Source organism: Cynocephalus volans, chromosome 7 (genome assembly GCF_027409185.1).
Source record: "Cynocephalus volans isolate mCynVol1 chromosome 7, mCynVol1.pri, whole genome shotgun sequence".
NCBI lineage: Eukaryota > Metazoa > Chordata > Mammalia > Dermoptera > Cynocephalidae > Cynocephalus > Cynocephalus volans.
The window spans coordinates 4,762,957-4,789,006 of NC_084466.1; the positions used below are offsets into that span (position 1 = coordinate 4,762,957).

The window sequence follows — 26,050 nt, forward strand, 5'->3', positions numbered from 1 at the left end:
AAACTGGACATTGATGGACTGGAGTTAAAACAATGGAAAAGAACTAGCTCCAAATCCCAAAGAATTTTGGGGTGTGGCTCCAACTGGGCCATTCTGGGATGCATGGATCGTCTTTCATTATATCAGATTATCACAGAAACATCTAAAGCTCGTGGAGTTAATCTTTGAAAGTATCATGCATGTATTGCTTCTAGGACTGTGATTTAATTCCTAGAGAAATTAACACTGCATTTAAGACTCTGGGAAGAGATTGCGTAGAAATACAGGACATCCTTTCTGCTCTCCGGGAAAGGAGAGTGACAAATGTGTAAAACTTGGGGGGAACAGTGAGTGAAAATGCTTTGAAATTACTAATATATCATTAATAAATGTAAGAATTGAAAATGAAAATTAAAAAGAACACCCTTTAAAGCCATCTCTGTGTGTCATTTTTATAATTTAATACTGAAACTAAATGAAAAACTAGATCATTATCTCAGTTTTGGACACGATGGTAATTTTCTTAGGGAGACTAAGAAAATTCCTCCAGGGAACCACAACCAGTGAATGGTAGACCAGGGTTCAAATCTCTCTGTACTTAGGAAGCCAAACACCATTTCCTCAGCCTGCAGTAATTTCGATGTGATCTGTAGCTCTCCAGGGGCAGATCCCCAACCGGGAACGCGCAAGGAAGCATAGCTGCAATCAGTAAGAGGAAGAGCTTTTCAACAATTAGCGCAGGGTGGAAATTGATCAGGCTGCCTCTTGAGAAAGGGAGTTGGCTCGGGGTCCCTGAGCCTGCAGAAGACAGAACAGTGGCCTCTCCTCACGGGTGCTATGGACAGGAGCCGTTCGAGGAAATCTGATTTACCTCTTTCAACCTCTATGACGCTGTCCCTTCCAATTCTAAGTTGCTAAGGTTGGAGGGAGTTGTTATGATTACAGAAGATCTATAATTTTAGGGAAAACTAGTGTGTTAGCAAAGACACCTTATTCTTGTCTTTGGGGTAGGGAGAAGCTTATAAAACATTGAGTGCTTTAAAATATGCCAAGGCTAACCTTGATCTTAGCCAAAAGGCCGAGAAGCGATAAAACTATTATTCTTTCAGAAGGAGAGAAGAAATCTAGGGTAATTGGGTGCGGGGGAGGAGAGAGAGGGAGATGGGGAGATATCGGACAAAGGGGCATAAAGAATGATTATGATTTGTAACAATATATACGCTAGTAATATTGATTTGATCAACATATCTCAATGTTGAACCCCCAAAATATGTATAATCAATTTTGATTCAATAATAATAATAATAATAATAATAATAATTAATAAATAAATAAAATAAAATATTCCAGGTCTATAAAAACACAAATATGTGGATTATATATGATATCTGCTTTGATGCCTCTATTCGATTAGATGGTAGAAAGCTGAACATAACTTTCCACAATTAAGGCTTCAGAGGAAAGTAATATGCAGGCATCTAAAATGCTCAAGGTTTTTTTTTTTTCCAGGTAGCAAAATTAAACGTTTAGTTGCTTTGAAATGCAGTTGCATTAACTGTAAAACAGTCATGCTGAACTAATCTAAAGGGAAAAAACTAAACAGTAAAAGTTACAATCAGATTTTCAGGAATATAAAATGTGGAACAAATGAAGAAGTATTAGCTATGTGACAAGCACACTGAAAGAGAAAGAGGCAAAAGACCTTAAATTGGTCTGTTCGCTTGCTCTTCCTTGTTGCATTAAAAAAATTGAGACATTGACTTTTGGAAGGGTGAAGGTGAGAGTATATTCAAGATGTTTAATCTCTTGGAATAAAGAGAAGATTAATGTGGATAAGCCAGACTCCCTCTGACCTCCTACCACAGCAAAGCTATTCACTGGATTCACATTCACCAGCAAATCTATTGTCCCACATCCAGAGGACTCTATTTTCTCACATTTCATATGAGCAGCCTTTTAAAATTCTTTAAAAATGCTATACCAGTTGCTAAAACCCAGTATCATTAATAAGGGACAACTTATAAAAAGAAACTTGCCACAAATGGATATTAATGTTGTTTTTCTGACAATTTCACAAGACTAAATGATTAAATTTAAAACTAAAAACCAGCTTTCTTTCCCACAAACGTTTACAAAGGGAAAAAAAACCAAAACTCTTTAAAAACTGGAAATGACTCCAGATTACATAAGTTTTGAGTAAACTCAGTATTAGTGAAAAGTATTGAGGGAACTAAGAGATGTAAAAACAAAAATCAATCACTAATGCTTTATATCTAAGAGCTTGTAATTTAAAAAATGCTTCTATATCTATTATTTCATTTAGGCCGTATAAAATTATGGTTTTTATCTTGATGCCATTCTTTTAAACCACCCTCAATTTTTATCTTTAGAAAGGTGAACAGATAATTAGAGTTCTGGTCACTTCTTCTGTTCTAGGTCAGTAGAGTACAGCAAATTCATCTTTGCAACTAAATAGAAGAGAAATTTCTAGTGGGCACCCTGATGGGACACAAATTCGAATAGTAATCAAGAAAAATTCCAGGAGAATTTGTGACACCCTGTTCTCTCTATAAAGAACACCGCATTAGATGGGGTGCTCTCTGTCCCGGTTCCAGCTAAGGCTGCACGTGCAGATTCAGATGTGGTCATTCTGGGCAGGGCCTGAGACTCTGCCTTCTGCCCAGGTCCTACGTGCAGCTGGTGCTGCTGGTGCTGGGATGGCACATGGTTAGTGTGGGGTGGACCACACAAACAGGAATCACCATGGGGAAGGTCCACAATGGACCTGTGGCCCAGCTGCCCCTGCACTGAAGGATGGAAGTAAGGAGGCCACGTGAGCATAAAGCAGAGAGAAGCAGCATTCTTTACCTAGAGGTGGGGGTGGCCCCCTCCCTCATCCAAGCCTCCCCCCAGCCCCAGCTGGTGAAAGTAACTTCAGGAGACCACCCAGAGAGCTTGCCACGTGACTGCTGGAGTCCGGTGGAGCTGTGTGGGCAGCTCCTGGCAGGCCACTGCATGGGACGCAGGCTCTGTGGGGAGAAGCTTCACCTGTAAGGCTGTCTGAGAATTTGCTTCTTGGGCACCACTCCTGGTTTTCAAGAGAAAGTTGTCTACTGAGAGAGCAAAGAGCCCCCAACAGAGAGTCCACAGAGTGCCCAGGGTTGAGGGGGGAATTACGAGTGCCCGGAGAAGTGCTGCCACTCGGAGCAGGAGATCACTGAAATGCTCCCAGATGTGCGATGAGCCTTTTAAATCTGCCCCTGCTGGAGGAAACCAGTGCCAAGTCACACTGGGGCCGGCAGAAGACTCGTGCTCCCCTCTGACTTCTCCCTCCTCCTCCTCAACCCTGGGAGAGCAGAGGAAGCTGGGCACACAGGTGTCAGTACCACACCCACCCCCCATGGAATCTTCTGTACCGAACAGGCCTGAAATGGCCAAGAGGGATGTTTTTAACTTGGAATGCAGTTCTGAAGTGGACATATTAAATTCTGAACTGAGACGCTTTGAGGAACTAGCATACAGCAAGCCTTTTTATGATCGAAAAATGAGGGGACCCATTGAACATACACACAGGAGTCCCACAGAGGAAGCAGAGGCCTGAACAGATTTAAAACTGATTTCTGCATCCTGTCAGGTTACCTTGTTAGATTAACAGTCTCAAATATATCAGAGAGCTAAAATCATTAAAAGTCCCACCAAAAGCTAGCATATAAGTGATTTCTCCCTCTTTTACCTTTCTTTGAGGAAAATATACCTATATATATAATACAATTAAATTATAAGCAAATTAAAATTTAAAAATTTTCTTAAGCGTACACATTTTATGTGTTATAGATATGTTTTTAAAAATGTACCCTTTATCAATAGTCACTTGGGTTTTTATAGGAAAAATCAAATTCTAAATGGAGCTTCTCCCAAAGTTAAAATGAAATGGTACTATCTGCTGTCAATGGTAGCAACCCTAATATTGTCATCACTTCACAAAGGAAAAATGAAGTCAAGGACTTTCCCAAGGCTCGTGTAGAATTATAGAAAATGTTGTTTGGCTAATTGTCTTGATCCCGCTCTTCAAACTCTGGCATACCTGCGGTGCTGCAGCTGCACCTGACTGCCAGATGGGAGCTCTTCCCTCTGCAGATTCAAGGGTATATTCTCACTGTCCTGTACTTCTTAAAATGATCAACAAGGCTGAATAGTTGCAAGGTAAGGGATGCATAAATAACGATACATATAAATACCCTCTTCCAAATTGTGATTAAGGTGTAAATTTATCAAGCTTCATATGGAGTGATTATTAAATAATGCATGAGCAGTGTCTACAAATGCTGGTTTAGAGAAAGGTACATAGCAAACTAAAGCACAGTGCTTCCTAAACACCCCAAAAATGACTTGCCTGAAAGGAGCATCTGGGAATGGATAGCATGGTCCACTATGATGCAGATCCCACCGGCATTTAAACTTGGGGGTGTACTAAACCATGCTGCATCTCACAACTCAAAGAAGGTCAGAAATGTCATTGTACAACTCTTACCTTTTTGGCAGGTTATAATTTTTCTCTGCAACTGCAGGCACAAGTCACTGAGCTGGTCAGCATGCCAGTATTTTAGAAACACTTTTCGGATTCCCATCTAAAATGCAAACAGCAGGGAAATGGTTAACAGCAAGAAGATGTCAAAATGGTGATGGGGAAATAATCAGATAAAAGATTTTTCCAGCAGAGGGTTAGAAGGAACAAACTAACAAAATTAATTATAATACATCTCTCCTATTTTTTAACACTATTACATTTAATCAAAATCCCAAAGGTTTTGTTTTATGTGTGTTTGCTGTGTGTACGTATTGCCACTAAGGTTTGCAAATGCCTCTGCACTCCTGACGTGGTGGATGAACCATGCAGTGCAAAAGAGAAATGTTGGTCTTGACTCTTTATCGGAAGGTAAAAACATCACCATGAATGAATTCTCACATATCCTAGAGCCAAACCCTTATTTTTACTTTATGATATTTTTCTTTCCTTCACTTAAAGCAGGGAGATTGAGTCTATGTAAAGAAAAACAGATACACAAAAAGATCAAAACAAAATACAAAGATGACACATACAATTGTTTCAACTATTTTTTCCACTAGACCATATACGATTATAAATTGAATCTTTATACAACTTCTATTATGGAACTTCAACACTAAAGTAAAAAAGTCTCAAAAAAGTCATTTTTGAGTAATAAATCTTCTAGATGCTTGCACAAACCATAGATATGCAATGAACACACTTCTCCAGAACTTAAAAAGAAATTTCAATGGGCTGAGCACGTGGCGCACTCGGGAGAGTGCGGTGCTGGGAGCGTGGCGGCGCTCCCGCCGCGGGTTTGGATCCTATATAGGAATGGCCGGTCACTCACTGGCTGAGTGCCGGTCACGAAAAAGACAAAAAAAAAATAAATAAATTTCAGCATGACATCAAATCAATTTCTACGGAAAGCTCTAGCGGCCTGCAAGTTCATCCAAATGTTCTAATATTGATGAAGATAGCGGCCAAAGAAAATTCTAAAAACACATTACAATAAGGCACATGCATACAATTTGTACATAATTTTCTTCTGTGCTGTACTTATTTTCTAAGAATGCACAGGACTGTGGCAGGTGTGAGGAATACCCCTTGTATACTAAGAGCTCATGGTCTCTTGGGAGAAGCAGACTCGGTAATTGCAGAAGAGCCTGGTAAATCCTAATGTGAAATGTAAGAAAGCTCTGAGGCAATATTCTGTTAGATACAGGAGAAATCCTGCTTGTGATATGTTCATAATCCTATTCTCAGCACTTGAGACAAACACCACTACAGTGAGAAGACTACGAATATGTGTGCTTCTAAGCACGAGCTGGAACATGAAAATGCTAACACCGTAGCCTGTGCTACACATCACAGTGACACCAGCAGCTTGCACAAATGTGCATGCCATTAGGTATCAGGAATGCTTGCAGGCCAGACTGGTCCTCAGGGTGCTTGACCAGAGATGTTTTATGAATCATTTCATATGGAAACTGAGTTCACTCCGGGCCTGTTTTATCACTCCACATTTTTCCACCTAACTCGTCCCTTAGTCATGATCTGTCATCTTAATGCAACTCAAAGTTTAGCCAGAGACCGTGACCTGAGTCTTGCATGATGGCAGTCAGGCTGATTCATTAGATGAACAAGCAAAGCTCTCAAGCACTGGCCTATTTCAAAGGTCTCTGGTTGACTAGATGGTCTTCTTTGTTCAGTTTTCTTTCAGTTGGTTGACATTTGAGATTGTCACATGGGTGGGTGGCTACTGAGAACTGTGACTTTATTTCTTCATTGTATTGCCATCCTCTCCCTAGTTATTTTCCATAATTCATCGTCTTTTTTTCCCCCAACTGCTGACTTATTTTGGCAGTCAACAGGAAGAACAGTTGGTCCTGTCTGTGAGCTCTGCAGAACAAATCTGTGAGACAGGCCTTGGGAAGGAGTAGGCATGCCACCTCTCTGTTCATCGCTGCCTGTGGAATGAAACTGACTGTGGGAAACTACATCCCAAAGGCAAAATCCATACCAACCTGGGTTCCAAAGCAAAACTCCAAAAGAGTGATGGCTGGCAATACTACACAGTGGGTGGACTCAATAATGATCATGGGAGGAACTAGTATATGGAAGGAGAGAAACAGGGGAAAGACCTGAATGGAAACAGGAGAACTGAATTCTAGATCCACTCCCTTAATTAAATGGAGACCCTGGGCAGGAAGGGAGTGAAATGAGATGACTGAGATCTCTTACAATGACATTTCCAACAGCCATTCAAAAAACCAAAGAAGGTTTATCTCGAGCATTGTGCTAGATCTGGGGACACAGAGGAGGTCCCTGCCCTCAGGAGCTCATAGTTTACTGGGCAGTTCAGCAGTGAGCACATTCCCTCAATGATACATGCTCAGTACAATGATAGAGTTTTGTCCAAGGAGCAGGTGGGACCCACCGAGAAGCATGTCACGTAAGTCATTTGGCTTTGAGTAGGAACTTTCCAGGGCATCTCGGTATGGTGGGAGAAGATGAATGTGAGACAGAGAAACTAGAATGTGAAAGGCAAGGACCAGAAAATGATAAACCATGTGGCAGCACAGCTGTGTGGATAGTGAGGAGCAAAGAGGCCACACGTGTAACTGGTAGCCACCTCAAGAAGGGTATTTTAGGAAAAACATGAACATTTTCCTTGTGGGAAATTGAGATACGCTAGAAAATTTAAAGAGGATCAAGTCTAAATTTTATAAAAACATTTAAAAAATTTGTTTTGAATTTTACAAAGTTACTCCTGAAAAAAGGAGAATGGATTTTTGGGTTGGGCTGTGGGAGGCCCTTGGCAAGGCAGGGCAATGCAATGCAACTAAAGATTTTGGGTCAGAAGGTTCTGCAACTACTGCTGGTCTGTTGGCCAACTCCTATTTATCCTTTGTGACTGAAATCAAACCTTGTCTCCATTGCAAGATTTATGAAGCCCACTTCTCCATTTCCAGTAGGGCTTTGACATCATTTGTGCTCCCAGAGCACCCTGTGAATGATTCTTTATTTTTCTTATTAGGCGGCACTGTATATTTTTCATTATATGTACTTACATCCCCTGAAGAATGTGAACATGTATTCTTCAAAGGCACAAGTGGTAGGATGTGGGCAGGAAGGATTCAGATTAAAAAAAAGAACAGAAGATGAATTGTGAAGTCCTTTTAAAGGATGAGTCATGGAGACAGATGATGATATTTTCTAGGATGAAAATAAGGTATGATGGAAAATGAAAACTGAAGTCAGACCCTGAAGTCACTCAGCGATCCAGAAACAGCCATGGAAGGTGGTAGATGACAGAACAAATAACGGAGGGGAAAAAGAAAGGCACGAGTGGAGGAAGAGGGTCCACCGGTGCTGTAGCCACAGATTAGGGAGCAAGGATTCAGCTGACCCCGCCTCCTCTAAGGCAAAGAGAGTGAGAAAGAAAGAGTAAAACCTCATAATAGAGTGTTTTCAGAAAACAGCCAGTTTTTGATTCAGAAATGGAGGCTACACTAGAAGAGGAGTAAATACAGAAGATGAACTGCATTTTTCTCATAATGTAGGGGAGATTTCACAGCACCTGATGGTGGGTATTTGAGAAGTGGACTGAGGGTTTTTTGGGGAAGATGAGCTTGTTAGGTCGGACCTGGAGGCAGAAAGGTGGGGACTGGAAGCACAGGGTACGCAGGAGGGAAGGTGGAATGCCAGGTAGGCAGATGCATACCGAGGCAGGAAAGAGAAGGACAGGCCTGCTCTCGGAGCTCCTGGCGAAGCTTCGGTTTCCTTGTGCCTATGCAAATCTGTCCTGCCGAGGTGCAGCGAAGAGTTCTGTGGGTGACAAGGGGCCTCTGGGCTTTTTCTTCACTGGGAGAAGGATCGAAATATGAACTCACAGGTATCCCGTTAAGACATCGTGAAAATGGCTGCCTATGGTGCCACCATTACATTCCGGTGATTTTAAAAATTCTTCATTTAACTATTTGGGCATACTTAGCAGGTACCCAATCGACAATTTTATTTTATATCATTTTGTATCATACAATTTATTTGTAAATTAGCAATATTTGGAGATGCTCACTGGAAGTTTTAGCATTCGTTTGACGTTGCTGGTCTTTTAGAGATACCATGTTTGTAGTGCATATGTCTTCTCTCCTGAAAGAATGAAATTAGAAGTTTAGTAGTATTTTGGAGCTCTTCCTCAGAAACCGTCCTGAATTTGGTCCCTGTAGGCTTCTACTTTCACTGATGCCAGGCATCAGTGAGGACACAAATCTAAGGATATTTCTTTCACACAAAGAACCAGACAAGACCACATGAATTCTGAATGTTTAGAGATTTATATCTTCTATGAATGGCATTGACTGGGAGAAAATTGTGCCCAGTTTTGCTTTTTTTCTATGGAATGAATGATATGGTGTAATCTGTATCTTAGAGTGCTATACCAAACCCAATAAAATAAGATCCATCTGAATCAGACCAAAGGTTCAGGTCACCTACATTCTTGATTCTGGTGGCATGCTTACGTCAAAGGATGTTTCTCACTAACCAGAGAAAAGGAGAGACTACAATGTTCTCCAGTGGAGCCCTCTCCCTGTGCGCTCCTAGATGCAGAGTGTTCTTATATGAGATTAAGATGCTAATGTCATCCTGACTCCTGTAAAAGTAAACCATCTGTGAATTACAGTCACCGCTATTTTTATTAGAAAACCATTAGGATTTTTTTTTTTTTTGAAGTGACAGATTTTAAAAGATTAAACAAACTTGTCATTAATGACTTCCAAAGCTCCATTTACTGTTACAGTTTTCAGGGATTTTTTAAAAGAGATGTAGGCTGTGGAAGTACAGACAAATGCTAGAAGGGCAGGTGGGATGGAAGGTAGGTGGCACGGAACCTGTGTTAGAAGCGACATGTCAAGGGGACTTGTGTAGCACTTCCTTTTAAAGGAAATTTTTAGGTGTGCTGTGTGTTTCTGGCAGTACCTTTGAAGTAGCATTTACCGAGAAAAAATATAGCTATTATCCTTTGATACTTTATATGAGGCACATTTTCCTCTGTATTAACAAAATTGAAAAAAAAATGACTAATGTAGAAATAATCTTACATACTGGAAGTATAGAAAAATAGTGATGCCCCTCATTTTGTTACACCCATCCATTCTTGGAGGTTTAAAGAAGACCCATCTATTATTTGTGTCCTGTGTCCGAGTTGATTTTGTTCACTCATTTACTGCCAACGAATGATGCGATGAATGATTATTTCCTATGTAGCTAAGTTAAAGGAGAAATCTCAGGTCATGTGGCTCTGCTTTGACAAAAGAAAGACACATTAATTAAAACGATGTGGAGCTCTTTGGTTACACATAGGCAATACAGAAAAATGACTAAAATCTATTTACAGAAAAATGACTAAGCAATAGTACAATTTTTCCCAAGGAACTGTGTTCTCATGATATCTATGGCAGACCAAATTGATAGGATTCATCACCACAGACAGAGCAAAAGAACAGAGTGACCATAACCCATACAGTTTTAGTTCAGTTTTTGTAATCATCTGGCTCAACCTCTTCATTTTACAAGAGAAGATACGTTTTAGGGAGAACATATGACACATACACAGTTATACAGAAAGTTAGTGCCAGAGATAACATTAATCTGGGTTCCCTAGGCTCCAAACTAAAGTCAACACATACTCCTGACACTATTATTGTAAATGGTAATATGCATATTAATCACCTAAAGATCTTGTTAAAACATGGAGTCTGATTCAATAGGTTGGGATGGGGCCTGTGATTCTGCATTTCTAACAAACTCCTAGATGATGCCAGTTCTGTTGGTCTGCAGACCACACTTTAAGTGGTTATGATATAAGAGGGGCTCTGTTTCCCTGGTCTCAAGTTTCAGGACATGCCTTTGGGTTTCCAGCCACTCCCTGAGGTCTCAAGCCCCCTCCTCTGAGCTCTCCCCTGGAAGAAAGTGACTGTTGACACTTAGACCTATTTTCAGCAACAACCCAGAGAAAATGAGACCACAAAGGGCTGGCTTATGCAAGTTCAGTGGCTAAACATGCTCAACAGAGAGCACAGAATAGTCTTGAATATGCCTGGTGCATGTGATAGGGTCTGACCAGTGAACATGCTCCAGGAAGGGACTGACTGAGCATGCGCAAGACTAAATATTGCATAACTGGGAGCCACCCCCTTAATTGAATATTCATTAGATAGAGAAACTATAAAAGCCAAAGCCCAGCTGAAAGCAGGGGTTACTGCTGGAGGCAGCCTGCACTTTGCTGGCTGAGGTGCGTATACCTTACTTGGTATCAGACTTACTCTCAGCAAGCTGCTTCTCATTGTCTTGAGCCAGCCTGCACTTGGTACTGAACTTTAAGTATGTTTTTCTTGCTTTGTGTTAGACTTGATGTCTGCACTGAACTTACTTTTGTGTTAAACCTGGTGTAGGCCCTGCTCAGTCTCTGGTGGGAGCTAGGCCACACTCTCTCAGTGGAAACTGCATTTCTTATCTGTTCTATCAAACCTGCTCTCACTTTCTACTGTGACTCTGCCCTTGAATTCTTTCCTGTAGTGGAATCAAGAACGTGGTAAGAGGACGAGGTGGGTTGAGCCGACTACCAGGCCCCCTGGACCCTACCTCCGACATCAGTTAGGTTCTAGGTCACTTTCTCTTGAAGCTTAACTTCTGGGACAAACTCATGTGATCCCCTCCCCTGTGTCTGTCACCTCTGTTCTAGTGTTTGTCACAGGCTCCTACATTTCTGCTTCCTAATTAAATGCTAGCCATCTTCAGAGTTCTCCAGTAAATACTCCTCTCACATTTTATATTCTCCCTGGATAAGTTCATTATTCCAAAAACTTCCACTACAGGCAACTTATCAATTTATACGTTTATCTGATTCAGACCTAGGTAACCCATCTCCTAATGGACACATTTATTTTGGTGTTTTGAAGGCATCTTAGCCTCATATATTTTCTTCTTCCTGTAGACGGGATTCTTATCCTATATTTCCCACCTCGATAAATGAGAGAACCGTCTGCCTAGATGATCCCTGAGCACCTCAGTCCCAAGATATCTGCAAATATCATTCCTCTCACACAATTTTCCTTTCATCTATACCCACTGTTTTTCTTTTTGGGCTAATGGAGCCCTCATCAACTTATCACCCAATCCAGAACCCCAAGAGTCATCCAAAGTTAGTCATAAGTCCTACTGATATCTCTAGAATCCACAATTGCAGTGGTGTCCTAAATGACCATGGGTCCATGTGGATCTAGTTTCTAAACTATCTTCAGAGTGATCTTTCTAAACATCAACCATACTATGCTATTTTCTCACCTAAGATTATTTAATAGCTTGCCATGATCTTCAGAATGATGTATAAAAGCCTTTGAAATATTTATTAAACTTTTTATTGTATAGTCCTTTTTGACTCTTTTTCTTTCTTTTTAAAATTGTGGTAGGAACACTTAACATGAGATCTACCCTCTCAAATTTTTAAATGCACAATACAGTGTTGTTAACTACAGACACAATGTTGTACAGCAGACCTCTAGCACTTATTCAATACATTCAAACTGTGCTCAAACTATATCATATTGTTTGCTGATTTGAAATCGGAACTTGATTTTCTTCTCTGCCTTAACATATTTTATTTCCTTTTTCTTCAAAATCCTTCTCTGCAATCATCTACTGCGTTAGCTCCTACTCATCCTTTCAAACCCAGATGGCTTAGTAAATGCCCTGTTTAGTGTGCACCTTACAATAATGAATTCATTACAGTAGCACATCTATGTCCCTGAGGTACATTGTATACATTTCTATAATAGCACTGAATCTTGTTTTGTCATTGTTTGTATACCTGTCTGACTATCCAAATTAACTGTGAAATACTTATGGGCTAGGATAATGTTGGGAACATATAAAGGTCATAATTGACACATATAAGGTGAAAGAAATGAAAGTAAATGGATTAATGAAATAGAGAAGGCAGAATTTCAAAGAAAGTGATTTTAATGGACACTAGCTGTAACATGAGCTCTGATATTAAAAAAAATCATCCATCTAAAATAATTAAATTGCAAACATTTAAAATCTGTTTAAACTACTTGATTAATTCATTTTATAAAAATACATTTAACATGATTCAAGAAAAAAAAATGTTAAATTTCATATTTCCAGTGCCATCACCTCTGGCCCAGGATTATTTCAGACTAAAGTCTAGAACAGAACTCATTCCCTATTCTTTACCTGCTCTTTGACTCACCTTGCACACAGCCTTCAATTTATTAAAATTCCAGAAACTTCTATTATTCCATTTTGTCTGTAAGCTAAAAATGCATACTTTTGGGTTTAGCATTCAAAGCCCTTCATAATATGATCTTTATTATTCTCTGAAGAGCTAACTCTTTTAACTCCTCTAAAAGAGATGCTTTTTACTGTTATTTTAAATTCCCCTGCACTCCCTTGGAGCAGGAAATCAATGCAAGTCTTCTTTATACCAAGGGTTGATAACCTCCTATGCACAGAGTTCTCACTGAGTGATATTAATATTGTTGTCAGTGTTGTGTTAGATACTATCCCTTTATTTCTATGTCTATAATTATTGAAGTGCTTTACTAACACGGATTGTATTTTAATAAGAAATGTTTTATGTGAATGTGAGTTTCTTTGCTGCAAAAATTCTGTATTTTCATTATTACTAAAGAGAAATAAATCTTTAAAATTTTCAGTCTCTCTTGCTCTAAAAACATTAGCACTATTCTAATAAATACCTCTAGCTTAAAGACAGGATTTGTAATATCATAGTTGTATTAAATGTAGTCATCTTTTTTTCATTATAATATTAACATCCCAGAAAAATACCCTGGTATCTTTCAAAGTGTGCTACGAATGTACATCTGTTACCACTTTTTTTTAAGTAGCTTTATTGACAACTATATGAACAATATAACCTTTGTTTTATGTCTTCATGTCTTCTGATGTCTACATAGTTCTCTCATCAGACTTGTTTTCTTTCCTACTGATCTGAGAATGTCACTGTGCTCCTTTAAAACACTGTTCTTTCTATTTTTACCATGCAAAACAATTTCTATGCCTACCAGGTCATCTCTTACGAAGAGAAACATACCCCCCAACTTCAACATTTCCACACATGTGCCACGAACAGTCTTCTACCTGTAACTCATTCCTGTTTCTGTTTTTCTTCTCGTAGCACTCAGGTGCATTATATTTGCATTTTTCCTTGTCTCACAAGTCATCCTACCATCTGTCTGTCCTGTGCATCCATTCACTCATCACTCACTCATTCATTCATTCACTCATTTATTCATAAATCAAACTTTGCCAAAGGCCCTCTGCATGCTAGTCCCATGCCAGACTCTGGGACCACAAAAATGAACAGAACACAATCTATCCTTTCAAGAAGCTCAGCAAAGCGACCACTTAAGTAAAATCCATCCTCTCCAGGCTGAATTCACATGTTTTCCTTATTTGCTTCTTTGATTTGTTAAGTTTCTAAGGATGATCAGTACTTTTTTATGTGTGTGTTTAATATTTTCCTATTAATATCAACATTTTACATTTTTGTGGTAGATCTGAAAAACTACTAAATGGAAATATTCTAATGTTCATCCAGACTCTGAACATCTGAATGTACTTTTAAACATCCTCAAAGGATACATTTATACTAGAATACAAGTTCTCTTTGTTATGAATAGACTATTCTTGAGTTTTAACTTAACACAGAACAGATAATTACAGCCACGCACATCTAATAGAGCGCTGTATCTTCTGGTATTTGAAGAAGGTGGTTTGGTTCAAATTACATATAATTATAGGTTAAGAAAAATTAATTATTCTCACCTAGAACAGTATGACCTGCATGGCAAGCTGTGATGAATAAAAACTACTATTTTGAGCTTACTAGTGAATTACTCATTATGTGCCTATATATTATTTCATTATGGAAATCATATCGATATGGTCAAGAGTTCCTAAAAAAAAAAAAAAATCCCTTCTCTTAAAGAGTCACATTATGAAAAGCAAACCAAAGCCACACCCAAACAAGGGTGATTAGCTTCAGAATCACGGAGAAAAATGCATTTGATAAGTTAATGTATTCACTAAAAGAGCACCTTTCATCTTTCTTTTTAACAAAAAGACCTTAATAATGCCAATAGTAATTGCCTGCCTCATGGAATGTGCATGCTGTCATGATTACCAGCAGCACAAACACCGTTACTGTCCACTTTTCTTCCTGGCTCAGGTGCACACACTTATGCGGGGGCCTTTTACCCCTGCATCTGCCAGGTTACTGGCATTGATGCGTTTTGATGTTTGCCCTACTTCTAAAAATATGAAAACGCATGGCCTTTCATTCTGGATGCCTGATCTTACATTGTTCATCCTTAAGGATATTTTTAGATATTCAAAAAAATACTTACACTGCTTTCCTGATTTTCTGAATACTAGCCCTGTGGTGTGTTCATGTTTGCTCTGAGACTCGCATTCACTTTTGAGAACTACCTCCCACTTGAAGCCCCAACAGGGCCAAGTCTTTCTCATCTTTTAGAACTCTGCACATAGTTCGTGCAGAAAATTCATACTTAAGAGCTTCAGCACACTTCTGACCTACATGAACATTTTAAAGAGATCCACTCTTCAAGTGAGTACAATTGAACAACCGTGTGGACTGCTGGCCTGTGCGGCTTCCCTCCTCTCTTCCCCCCCCGTTCCTCCACTGCCACCTCAGTTCTACCACCACTGACGTCTCATGCTGGGCTGCTATGCTAGTTCCTAGCTGGCTCCTCAGCTCTATTCCTGCTCTCCAACTATACTTCTATTATGTTTAAGCCATAAGTCAGCTCATGTCACTGCCGTCCTCATGTCCTATCAATAGCTTAACACTGAACTTAACACAGAGTGCGGGTCCTGACCCACTCGAGGTCAAACTGGCTCCGTCCCCTTATCTCTAAGCCACATGCTCAGCGTGGTGATCCTGACCACATCTGGTGACAGTGGTCCTCAATGGGCAAAACCCTTAGCTGTTACCAGGCATCTGGCATATAATAGGTGCTCAATAAATGCTTGTTGAATGACTAAACAAACCTGGAATTGGGGAAACTTTGACATATGTGATGGAACTGGATTAGGCATGAGCAAAAACACCATGTTTTTGGTAGCTGTGATGAGCCACATGTTGTCCAGCAGGATTGATCTTTGAAGGTTCATAAAGTATTATAATAGCAAAGATACCTTTGCCTTCCTTGAACTAAATTCCTTACTAATTCTCTCATTATTTTTTCTCCTCAGTGGGTCAATAGTAAACAAAGAGCACAGCCACTGCTCTGCAGCACAGGCATCTCCCTTTCTCACCTGGTCCCCAGTGCCCCAACCATCCTGCTCGGCTGTCAGGTCTACCTGGCATCTGCATCTCAGAGTCTGAGCACACTTGGGTCCCACCTGGACTCTGCTGCCCTGCGCCATCCCATCACAGCCTCCTTCTCACCGTTCAGATCTCAGCCTGAACGCAGTCCTCATGGAGACTCCTCAGTGCCCATGGACTATCGAAATCAGGGCACCTTTGACTTGCTGTCCCAGTGGCCTTGCTGCTTCCCTCCCTGCATGGATCCTAGCCTGCGATCACTTATTAGTTTACAGTTGGCTGTTTTTCCCCCACTGTGCTGCAAGCCTTCAGAACGACCTTGTATATCTTCGGGAACACAAAAGCGCTCAGTAAGTGCTTGTTGAATCAATCAGTCAACCAACCTGGAGTAGAGGAAATTAGACTGATTTCTAGGACATGACAGCTGAAAAAGGCATAGGCAGTTATTTATCAATTATTAAGTGCCAGGTAATACCTGGCCTTCTGCATAACAAAGCTGGGACAAAAACATATAAAATTACTTCAAAAACAGAAACTATCACACATCACCAAAACTTAATTGCAGACACCTTCATTTCCAGAGGAAAATGTGGTAATAAGTAGGTTTATTCACTCACTCATTCACTCAACAAATATTGGTTGAGCACCTGTTAGGAGCCATATTCTGGAGGGGAAGTAACAGTGAAACACACACATGCACATACACACAGAAAAATATATAAGAAAATGGAAGTTCAGGGTGTAAAGGGAGAGAGACAGACTAAGAGTCAAACATCTGTGATATTATTTTTAAAAGCTGAGTGAGTGGGGGCTGGCCTGTTAGCTAGGTTGGTTAGAACGATGTGTTGTAACACCAAAGTCAAGGGTTCTGAATCCCTGTACTAGCCAGCCACCGAGAAAATACATAAACAAATAAAAAATGAGTGAATACAAACCAAACATTTGGAGTAGTTACCTCTAAGTAGATCAGTTCTGGGTAATTTGTATTTTCTTGTTTAATTTTTTTCTATTTTGTTAATTTCTTATCAAGAGTACACCCAACTTTTATAAGAAAATTGTGTTACTATATGTGTGTATGATGTGTGTGCATGTGGGTAAGTACAAGAGAAAAAAGGAAATAAACGTACAAGTATAAATAGATAGATATATTCAGTCCTGGTTAGATTCTTAGATTTCTACTGTTTATTATTTTCAACAGTAATAATTCCAGAGAAAGAGAAGGAATACAAGAGAAAAAATCATTTTATAGGCTATTTTCTAGCTTATACTTACAGTTGATTTATGAAGTGCTTCTTGAGTAATAAAACAAAGGTTATAAACCATTAATTTATTGTACTAATAAGAGCCAAGGGCCCTAACACAATCATCTAACTTACAAGATATAAAAAAGTGGGGGATGGTTAAAACTTTAACAGCTTCTTGGTCTTCTTTTATTATCTTTTCTCTCCTGTACTATTTAAGATTAATGAAATAATAAATCCTTCATCCAACTGATTTTATTTAACGTTACGGTAAAATGTTAATCTTGCAATTTTCAGCACTATAAGGGTGAATCCTTCCAAGATCATATATTTTACAGATACGCAATGAACTCCAGGCTCTTCTGTAAAAGTTATATTAGAAGATGATGATAAAGAAAATAATGAATGTAACTTTTTTTGTTAGTGAATAAACAGAAATAGAAAAAGTACATTTCATTGAAATTTGAGGTTTGTCTTTTGTGAGTGCCCTTTGTAATTTCTTTAAGAGTCCCCCCTCCACACACACACACACACACACACACACACACACACACTCACACACACACACACTCACGCACACTAGAGTAAGTATAATATCATGTGGGTAGTTGGGAGGAAGTCGATTCTAATTTTGTTTCTTACTTCCTGTTTGTAGAATCCTGAGTAAGTTACCAGAAGTATTGCTGTGTCTGAGCCCTCATCACTAAAGTATTAGGAGATACTTGCCTTGGGTTGAATGTCCCCCCCGAACTTAATACCCACTGTAACTCTTTAGGGTGGGAAATCCTATCATGGTAATCGAAAGGTGGGGATTTGAAGAGATGATTAGATTGTGAGGACCATGCCTAGTGAATGGATTAATAATGGTGGTCATGGGTGTGATTCTGAGGGCTTTAAAATGAGAGCATGTGACAGTCACTCTCTCGCTGTTCTGCCATTTTCTGCCACATGAGCCCCCTGCAGTGCTGTAAGACAACACCAAGATGACCCTCACCAGATGTATTCCCTGGACTTTGGACTTGCCAGCCTCTGAAACTATAAGCAATAAATTTTGTTTCATTTATAAATCACCCAATTTCAGGTATTTATATTATAAGCAACAGAAACGGACTAATACAATATGCCATCTCTAAGGTTATGATCTAAATGCCTTCTACAATTTCCAAGAACACATACCACAAACACCTTCCACAAGGGGGCCATGGGGGGTACCCTTCTTTGCCTGTCCACAAAGCTCTCTCCACTCCAAAATACTAGAAATCTGTTTGAAACACAATTAAAACCATCATTCTGAAGGCTTTCCTGATGGGGAACCAGCCCATGCCACCCTGAATCCCCTGCACTCTGGGGGGGCCTCTGTCCCGAGGACCACCTCTGACAGACTTGTTTCTCCATTGACAAATCCCTCCAGATGTCTTAGAATGAATGTAGCATGCAAGTCACTACACAGAAGAAATCATCCTATAACCAATTAAGGTAGATAAAATGTGTGAAGATCATTTTATACCACTTATTTTTCCACTTACAATTAGTTTCAAAAGTTATCATTTTATACAAATGACATAACTTGCAAAACAAACATGGTCCACATGGCCTAAATGCGTGCCAGTCACTTTTTTATGGTTTGGGGCATTCCAGGCAGAAAGGGCTTAAGTAAGTGTACCTCGTTCTGAAGAGATTATTTTCAAACTTCCTTAAAATAGCGCTGAATTAAAAATGTATATATTTAGGTAAATAAAATTCCTGAATAATAATACTAATAATAAAACAAATAGCAGATGGTTAATAATTAGTGGCTTAACTTAATTTAACTTGTTGTTTTTGAACTGTGACTTAATTCAAACCATTTGGATTTTTTCCCACAAATGAAGTAATCCATGGGCTCTTTGTTTCATACAGAAAAATATATCTGGTAAGACAGAAAACGGCACTAGAAGTTAGTCATGTAGGTTCTATTCAAGTCATTTCAATAAACTTCCCTTCCTCTTTTTAAACAAGTTACATAAATCTCTCTTGCAAATAAAGTCCAAGATCCAATAAAGATTTTTAAATACGTTGTTTCTTTATAAACATGGACAGGAAACCACCCACAAGAAGGATTCCCACCTAGCCACCATCACAGCTTGGTTTTCTTCAATTTTCCTTAAAAACAAACTATGTTATGTAAAAGCAACAATTTTGAATATGTTAAGGGAATCACTACACATTAGTTGCCGTGTGAGTTTGCTAAAACCTATGGTTACCAGTTCAAATTGTGTGAAAGAGGGTTGAAGATTCCTTTGAGAAGCAAGGGCTACTGGTATAAAAGACCCGGTGGAAATTATGTATTAGCAAGCAAAAAATGCTTTGGAGCAAAACACAGTGTGATTTACAGTGTTTTACAAATGCTTAAAATAAAATAATTAATTTGACCCTATAAGATATTCTGTACTTGGGTTGTATTTATGTGGCGGACACAAATTTTAAAAGTCAATTTTTAATTAAAGAAGTACCGCATTAATACATTTATCTAATAAACTTAAGTTAAAATCCCATTTGACTCTCATCTCAAAACAGTTCCCTAGATATCACTGGTTAGGTGTTTGTTGTGAATTGTACCAGGTTTTAAAAATTCTTATGTGTCTATGCACCCATATAAAATACATGATACTGTTTGGTAGTTTCTCCTTTAGAAAAACTCACTTCCTGGCCCAGGGTATAGGCAGAGCGACCACCCTGCCTCTTTCTCTGTCTCTTGTGGTGGAAAGAGAGCAGAAAGTGCAGCAGACACAAATCCCACCTGGTGGAACTGATGCACCAGTGGAGGACAGGCCACCAACAACTATGTGAAGAGTGACAGAGGCCCTCAGTACCGGGGAGAAGCATAAAGCAAAGAAGAGGATGGGGTGAGAGGTGGCAGGAAGATGGAGGGCATTTTCAATCTGGTGGTCAGGGAACGCCTCGCTGAGAACCAGCCTGTGAGCCAAGCCTGGTGCACCGCACACTGGGCAGCTCTACCAAAATAGTGTAATGAACCTGTTTTTACACTGCCTTTGCCCAAGTAGCTAATGCGAGTCAATTCCACTCCGACTTGCACCTTGACAAATGCCACTTGCCAATTGTGCCCCAGCCCTGTGGCTTCCTCCAGATGCCCGAGTCACATCCAGGTCTGAGCTCTCAGAAGCAGAACTAACATCAAGCACTTCCTCAGAATCTTCTCTTGATTCCCCGTCTTCTCCTTCTCTGTCTTCTCTTCCTTTTCTTTCTCCGCATTTTCTCCTTCTTGTTTTCCTCTTCTTTCAAGATGCCATTAGGAATTAGAGTGCAAAAGCTCTGTGCTCCACCAGGGTAGGTTGGTCGACAGTTGGGTAAAAGGTTCTGATCAGAGTCAGCCTGCAATGGCAAGTAGTCTGCTTGCTTTTCCTTCATCTACTGGGTGAATTATAAACATGTAAAAGGCACTAACTACAAGGCGCAGTCTGCTCAGACTAATAAAGGAATATGCAAGTGCCTGTGATCAAAGCTTGCCTTGTGATGCATAATCTGTTCCTTTCAAGTTCTGTAATCTGAACAAAATGACTCTAGATTGTTATACGCAAAGATATAGATCGAGTTAAATGCAGTGGAAAAAACTCAGCATAGGAAGAGCTAGATGCTGGTCTCGGCAAAGTGGCCTTCCCACTGAAACTAAATATTCGCTGCACCTGACATTTTGACCCGTACGCTGATCTCTAAGACAAGAGTTCTCTCTGCAGTCTGATTTCCTCATATCCAAAATGAAGTCATTACTGTACATCCTGCCTGCTTTCCTTTACTGCATAGACTTGTTGTTAGGCTCAAATCAAATAAAGTTAAAAACTCCAAATCGTTGTAACACACTCTACAGATGAGAGGAAGTTTTATTAGTTAACTATTAAAAATTCCAGTGCTTCATATAGGACTCCAAAACCATAACTATCCAAAGAATAAATAGCATGCTGGGATTGGAGTACAAACACAACAGCATTCAAGGTAGGCATCCTCATCTGAAGCAGAAAAAAATTCTGATGCTCGCCACCGGCTTACTGGATTGTTCAGTGTACCGGAGTGTGAGAATTATGAAGTTTGATCTCTAAGACCCATTACAGTGAAAGTAAAAGGATCATATCTCTAGCCAAGAGAACCGAATTTCTAGCTAGCACTGTATGAAGGCTCACACAGGAAAAAAATGACTCCAATCTTTTTTATCCTCCAGCACTGCATTTAAAAATATGAAAAAGAATAAATATTAATTTCATGCAACCACTCAGGGCCAAAGAAAACTGACTGCTTAATAAAAACACACATTGTAACTCAGCATTTGGGGAATAACGCTACAGATACACGAACCATCCATTACAACCTTATGGTTGCTTTAGTCAAACAGTGCTTTATTTAATCATTGCACTGATTAACAACCCAGAATAGAGTTAATAACAACTCTTCTGTAACTATCAACACATTTCAAACAAATGCTTCTCTTGCAACTGAGGACTCTGACTTGTCAGGTCTGGAATAAGTAATTAAAAAAAAAAAACAAATTCTTTTGCTCTCTGACTAGTATAAAAGTGAAGTATGAATAAGCTTACTTCTACAAAGTAAATTATTTGTGTTGTAGTATAAAGTATGTAAAAGGTTACACCTTGAAGAAGCTGGAGAAAAGCAGTCTTTCCTAACTAGACAACATGGGACAAAGAAGCAAGTATGCTCAGCGAACGAATGAATGTATTTCCCTCTTATTTTAATGTTTTTGTCTTGTATTTCCAGTTCCTCGTGGAGAGTTAAAAAGCGAGAGGAAAGATGGGTAAGTGTAATGAAATGAAAACCCTTTCCTGTTTTATTATTTGGATGCTCTTTTTCAAAGTCCCAATGTATGTTTCAATTTAATACCACCCGCAGCTGCAATTTCAAGTATCCCAGCACAGGCACAGACAGAGAAGCAATGAAGGCTCCTGGCATGTTCTAGTGTGTCTCCCAGCCTCCTCTCACGCTTGACCCCACATTCCACAGTGGTGTGTCTAAGGGACTACCGATCAGATATCGTGCTTATTGCCAGTAGCTTTCTTAGCGGAAGAATTATTTAAGATTCCTCGCTTTCTTGTACAACTAAAAAAGTCTTCTGAAGCATTTATATATATATATATATATAATATATGCATGCATATATGTATTTTATATGTGCATATACATGCATATATATAATATATGTAATTCTTATCTGTGAGTATTCTTTAAAGAAAATAAATACAAGAAAATCTTAGTGTTACATTACTCATGAACCACTACTATACAATTAGTTATTTAAAATTCCAGCAATGACTCAGTTGAAATGACTTCCGTGACCTACAGACTTGATAAATAATGCCATCTGAGGATCCCACGTCTGTGTCACCGACTCCGGAGCAGTGAGCTGACATTGTGCTTGCTTAGTAATTCCTCCTTCCTCCTTCCTTTTATATCCAGTCTTTGGCACTGAGGCACAGCCATGACAACTGCAGGCTGAGTAAGCTTCCTCCTTCACACTGTTATTTAAAGTTCAACTTCCATTATTAGTTAAATTAAAAAAAAAAAAGAAAAGAAAAAAGATAAAAAGTTTTGGGTGACACGGACAATTAAATTATTACTCATCGATGCCAAGGTTCTGGGTTCTCAGTTCTTTGTCATGGAGATGGATGAGGGTGCCCATGTCAATCCAGTGTTCTCTACCTGTTCTACCTAGATTGGGCCACTTTCAGCAATTCAGCAAGTCTGCACTGTCTGCTCCTGTCACTTCTGAAGCGAAGTCCTCATTTTTGCCCCATCAATGATCCTACATTTTTATGTATAGCTGTTCTCCCTACCAATTTTTTAAAATAAGATTTATGTCTGACTTCCAGTAATTGTTATGTTTTACCAAAGCTATGAGCTGCCATTCTCTTTGCCACCTGGACACTTTCAGTTGTTCTGTAGCTAGAAACTTCCAAGTAATTCCTGGTGTCATGGACTTCATTTTCTTTCCCACTATTGTTTTAATACTACCTTCTCCGTTGAAATCCCTTCTTCCTAAAACAAGCCAGAAATGGTATTTTGATGTTATTTAAGATGTTGAGCAAAAGTTTGAACTGCCCCCTCCTATTTCTGATGAGCATTTCCACTATTATTTTGTCTCAAGTTATTTCAGACTTTGGCAAGTCCAGCTCCAGCTCCAGTGGGACCCTGGGCTCTGCCATTCAAGTGGATCACAGACCATAATGAAATGCTTCCAATGATGAAGCCCTTGCCACCGAATGGAGTTCAAAGGATAATGACATTTTCACTGTGTGGTAGGTGAGAAGCAGGGCAAAGAGAAACAGAAAAAAGGGACCTAAACAAGATTTCAGCGAGTGTGGGAAGTCACGGTCCAACTAGCACGTGTGAGATACCGTATCTGAGCAAAGAAACCAACCCTAGTTTGGGCTTCTCTGACTCCTGCTATGTTTCAGATACTTCAAAGAGCTTTAGTGACAAAGCATAAGTCGGTGACATGGGCAAACCGAATGGAGTTTCATGAGCTTCTTGTCATCACTGTAAAAAGGAGCCTCCTAGGTCCCCTCATAGGTTGGCTGCATGGTGCAAAAACCAGTACATCATAAAGACTGATGTGTTCCCAGGGAATACACTTAATGCCGTACCTTGCCAAATACATCAAAGGGATTTGTTTTTGTCAGGAAGATTCTGGTGGCTCCCCACAGTAATTCAGCACACTTATTTAAAATCCTAAACGCATTTCCGTAGCTTGTAGGTTACCAACCTGCCAGCCTTGTAATTTACACTGCTGGAGAACAAGCCGACACCTCTCCTCAGCAGACTCGCCCTTCTTCTCGCCCAGCAATGTGTCAGCCAAGGGCCTGTATCTGTGAAAAGCAGCAGGGACATGGGACAATGACTGGATTTACCAAGCAAATGGCTGTACTCAAAGAGCTGTCTTTGATATGTGGCTCCTCCTAAGGGCCCCATTCTCCTTCATCCCAGCAATCCCCAAATGCCCAGCCCATCGTGCTTTTACCAGGCAACTGTGGGTGATCCTTAACTTCTACCAGGAAAATGATTTTTAAAATGAGTCAAATACATTTTTCAGTTCTTCGATTTGTGTTTAGTACTGTCAGGGAGTGATACAAACCATTTATGCAAAGAAAATTTGAAGAGAATGAAAATTGATCGATTAGCTGTCATTGAAGACACTGATGACCCTGATTTGAGCATCACATATTGCACACAGGTATTGATATTCAACTCTGTACCCCACAGATACGTACAATCAACTATGTTACAATAAAAACAAGCAAACAAACAAATAAATAAAAAGTTTGAGAATAAATATTATGTCCATATCAGTAATAACACAGTATATATTTGTGCTTTATTTTTATTGTCACCATACAAATTTTGAAATGGTTGGATGCTTTAATATATGATTCTGATTGGCAGATGGATATCAAAATAGTACTTGACTTAACAAGTATTGATCTTACACATTTAGATATCATTCATATGAAGAATAAATACAAAAGCATTGTGCTAGAAACAAAAAACAACAACAAAAGAAGAAATTAAAGCATTCTTTGTTACCACTTGGGAGTGAAAGAGTTCATAATAAAGGAATATCAAAACATTCACGAGTCCTATTTAAGTGAGAGGTGAAATAGCTTCCTCCCCATATGCTAAGTATTGAGTATTTTATACGTTCTAGAAAGACATTTCTGTTTTGGAAAGTAATTGACTTCCATTCCCTAGGTAAAATCCACAGCAATATGATAATTTCCTATAGATCTTTCAAAAATAACTTTCAAACTTATATCACCCATTTTGAAAAAAAGGTCTAAGTAACATTTCCTTTGCACTTATGGTATTTAAGCTGATATGTAAGCAAGACTGCATGGGAGGTGGAGAAAAACAGAGAAAGTGACGAGAGAGGGTCTATGCCATAGCATCCTGTGTTTATGATTCTCGTGTTAGGCTGCTCTGTAAGCCGACAGGAACTCACTGCCAACTTAAATCACATAAGTTTTCTGCTATTTTCTAAACAGTTCCTTAGCGTTTCATCTAAAGTTCGCTGCAGCAATTTTGGCATTTTTATTTACCATCCTCCCGCCCAGTGGGCAGTGAGAGTGTTGGACATGTTCTGTGGACATACACGTTATTTCTGCAAGTTCTGTGGATAAATGAGGGGCTCTCACCTAGGGCAGTGCAGCAGTAACCGTGGCTTCTGGTATATGACACAGAATGAGAAAATACGCCTGCTGTGGAGTGAACGCTTGTGCCCCCCAAAATTCATATACTAAAATCCTAATCCCTAATATGATGGTATTAGGAGGTGGGGACTTTGGGAGCTGATTAGGTCATGAGGGTGGAGCCTCATGAATGGGATTAGTGCCCTTAGAAGGTGCTGTAGAAACCACAGTTCTCTCCTTCCACCATGTGAGGACACAGCAGGAAAGCATCCCCCCACCCCACGAACCAGGAAGTCAGCTCCCATCAGACACTGAGTCTGCTGGCACCTTGATGGTGGACTTCCAACCTCCAGCACCGTGACAAGTAAATTTCTGCTGTTTCTAAGCCACTCAATCTATGGTGATTTGTTACAGTAGCTGGAACTGACCAAGACAATACCATTTAACTTTTCACTAGAAGACATCTATCTCCGTCCTTAAATCTTTAGCAATGTCACTGAAAACTCAGTAGATTATTTTTCCTGGGCTGAGAATCTTCATAATCTTGCTAGGAATGAACTAGCTAAAATAAATGTATCAACATCAGGAACAATCCTTCCTTTTTGTTTATAGATTTTTGCTCATCTATCAATCTCAGGGTATAGAAGGGCATACAGATAGAAAAATAGTACGTAATGAGAATGAACACCGAAATTGT

The 26,050-nt window shown here is 39.5% G+C and overlaps 1 protein-coding gene across 1 annotated transcript in view; it reads right to left on the reverse strand.

The window, feature by feature from the left end:
• Positions 1–26,050, reverse strand: part of MYO16 (myosin XVI) — a 491,528-nt gene that overhangs the window by 82,518 nt on the left and 382,960 nt on the right. Inside the window, exons 27-28 of the mRNA XM_063102217.1 lie at positions 23,934–24,036; positions 4,511–4,607 (exon numbers count right to left, since the gene is read on the reverse strand). Of these exons, the coding sequence (XP_062958287.1) occupies positions 4,511–4,607; positions 23,934–24,036 (200 nt within the window). The remainder of the gene's footprint in view (positions 1–4,510; positions 4,608–23,933; positions 24,037–26,050) is intronic.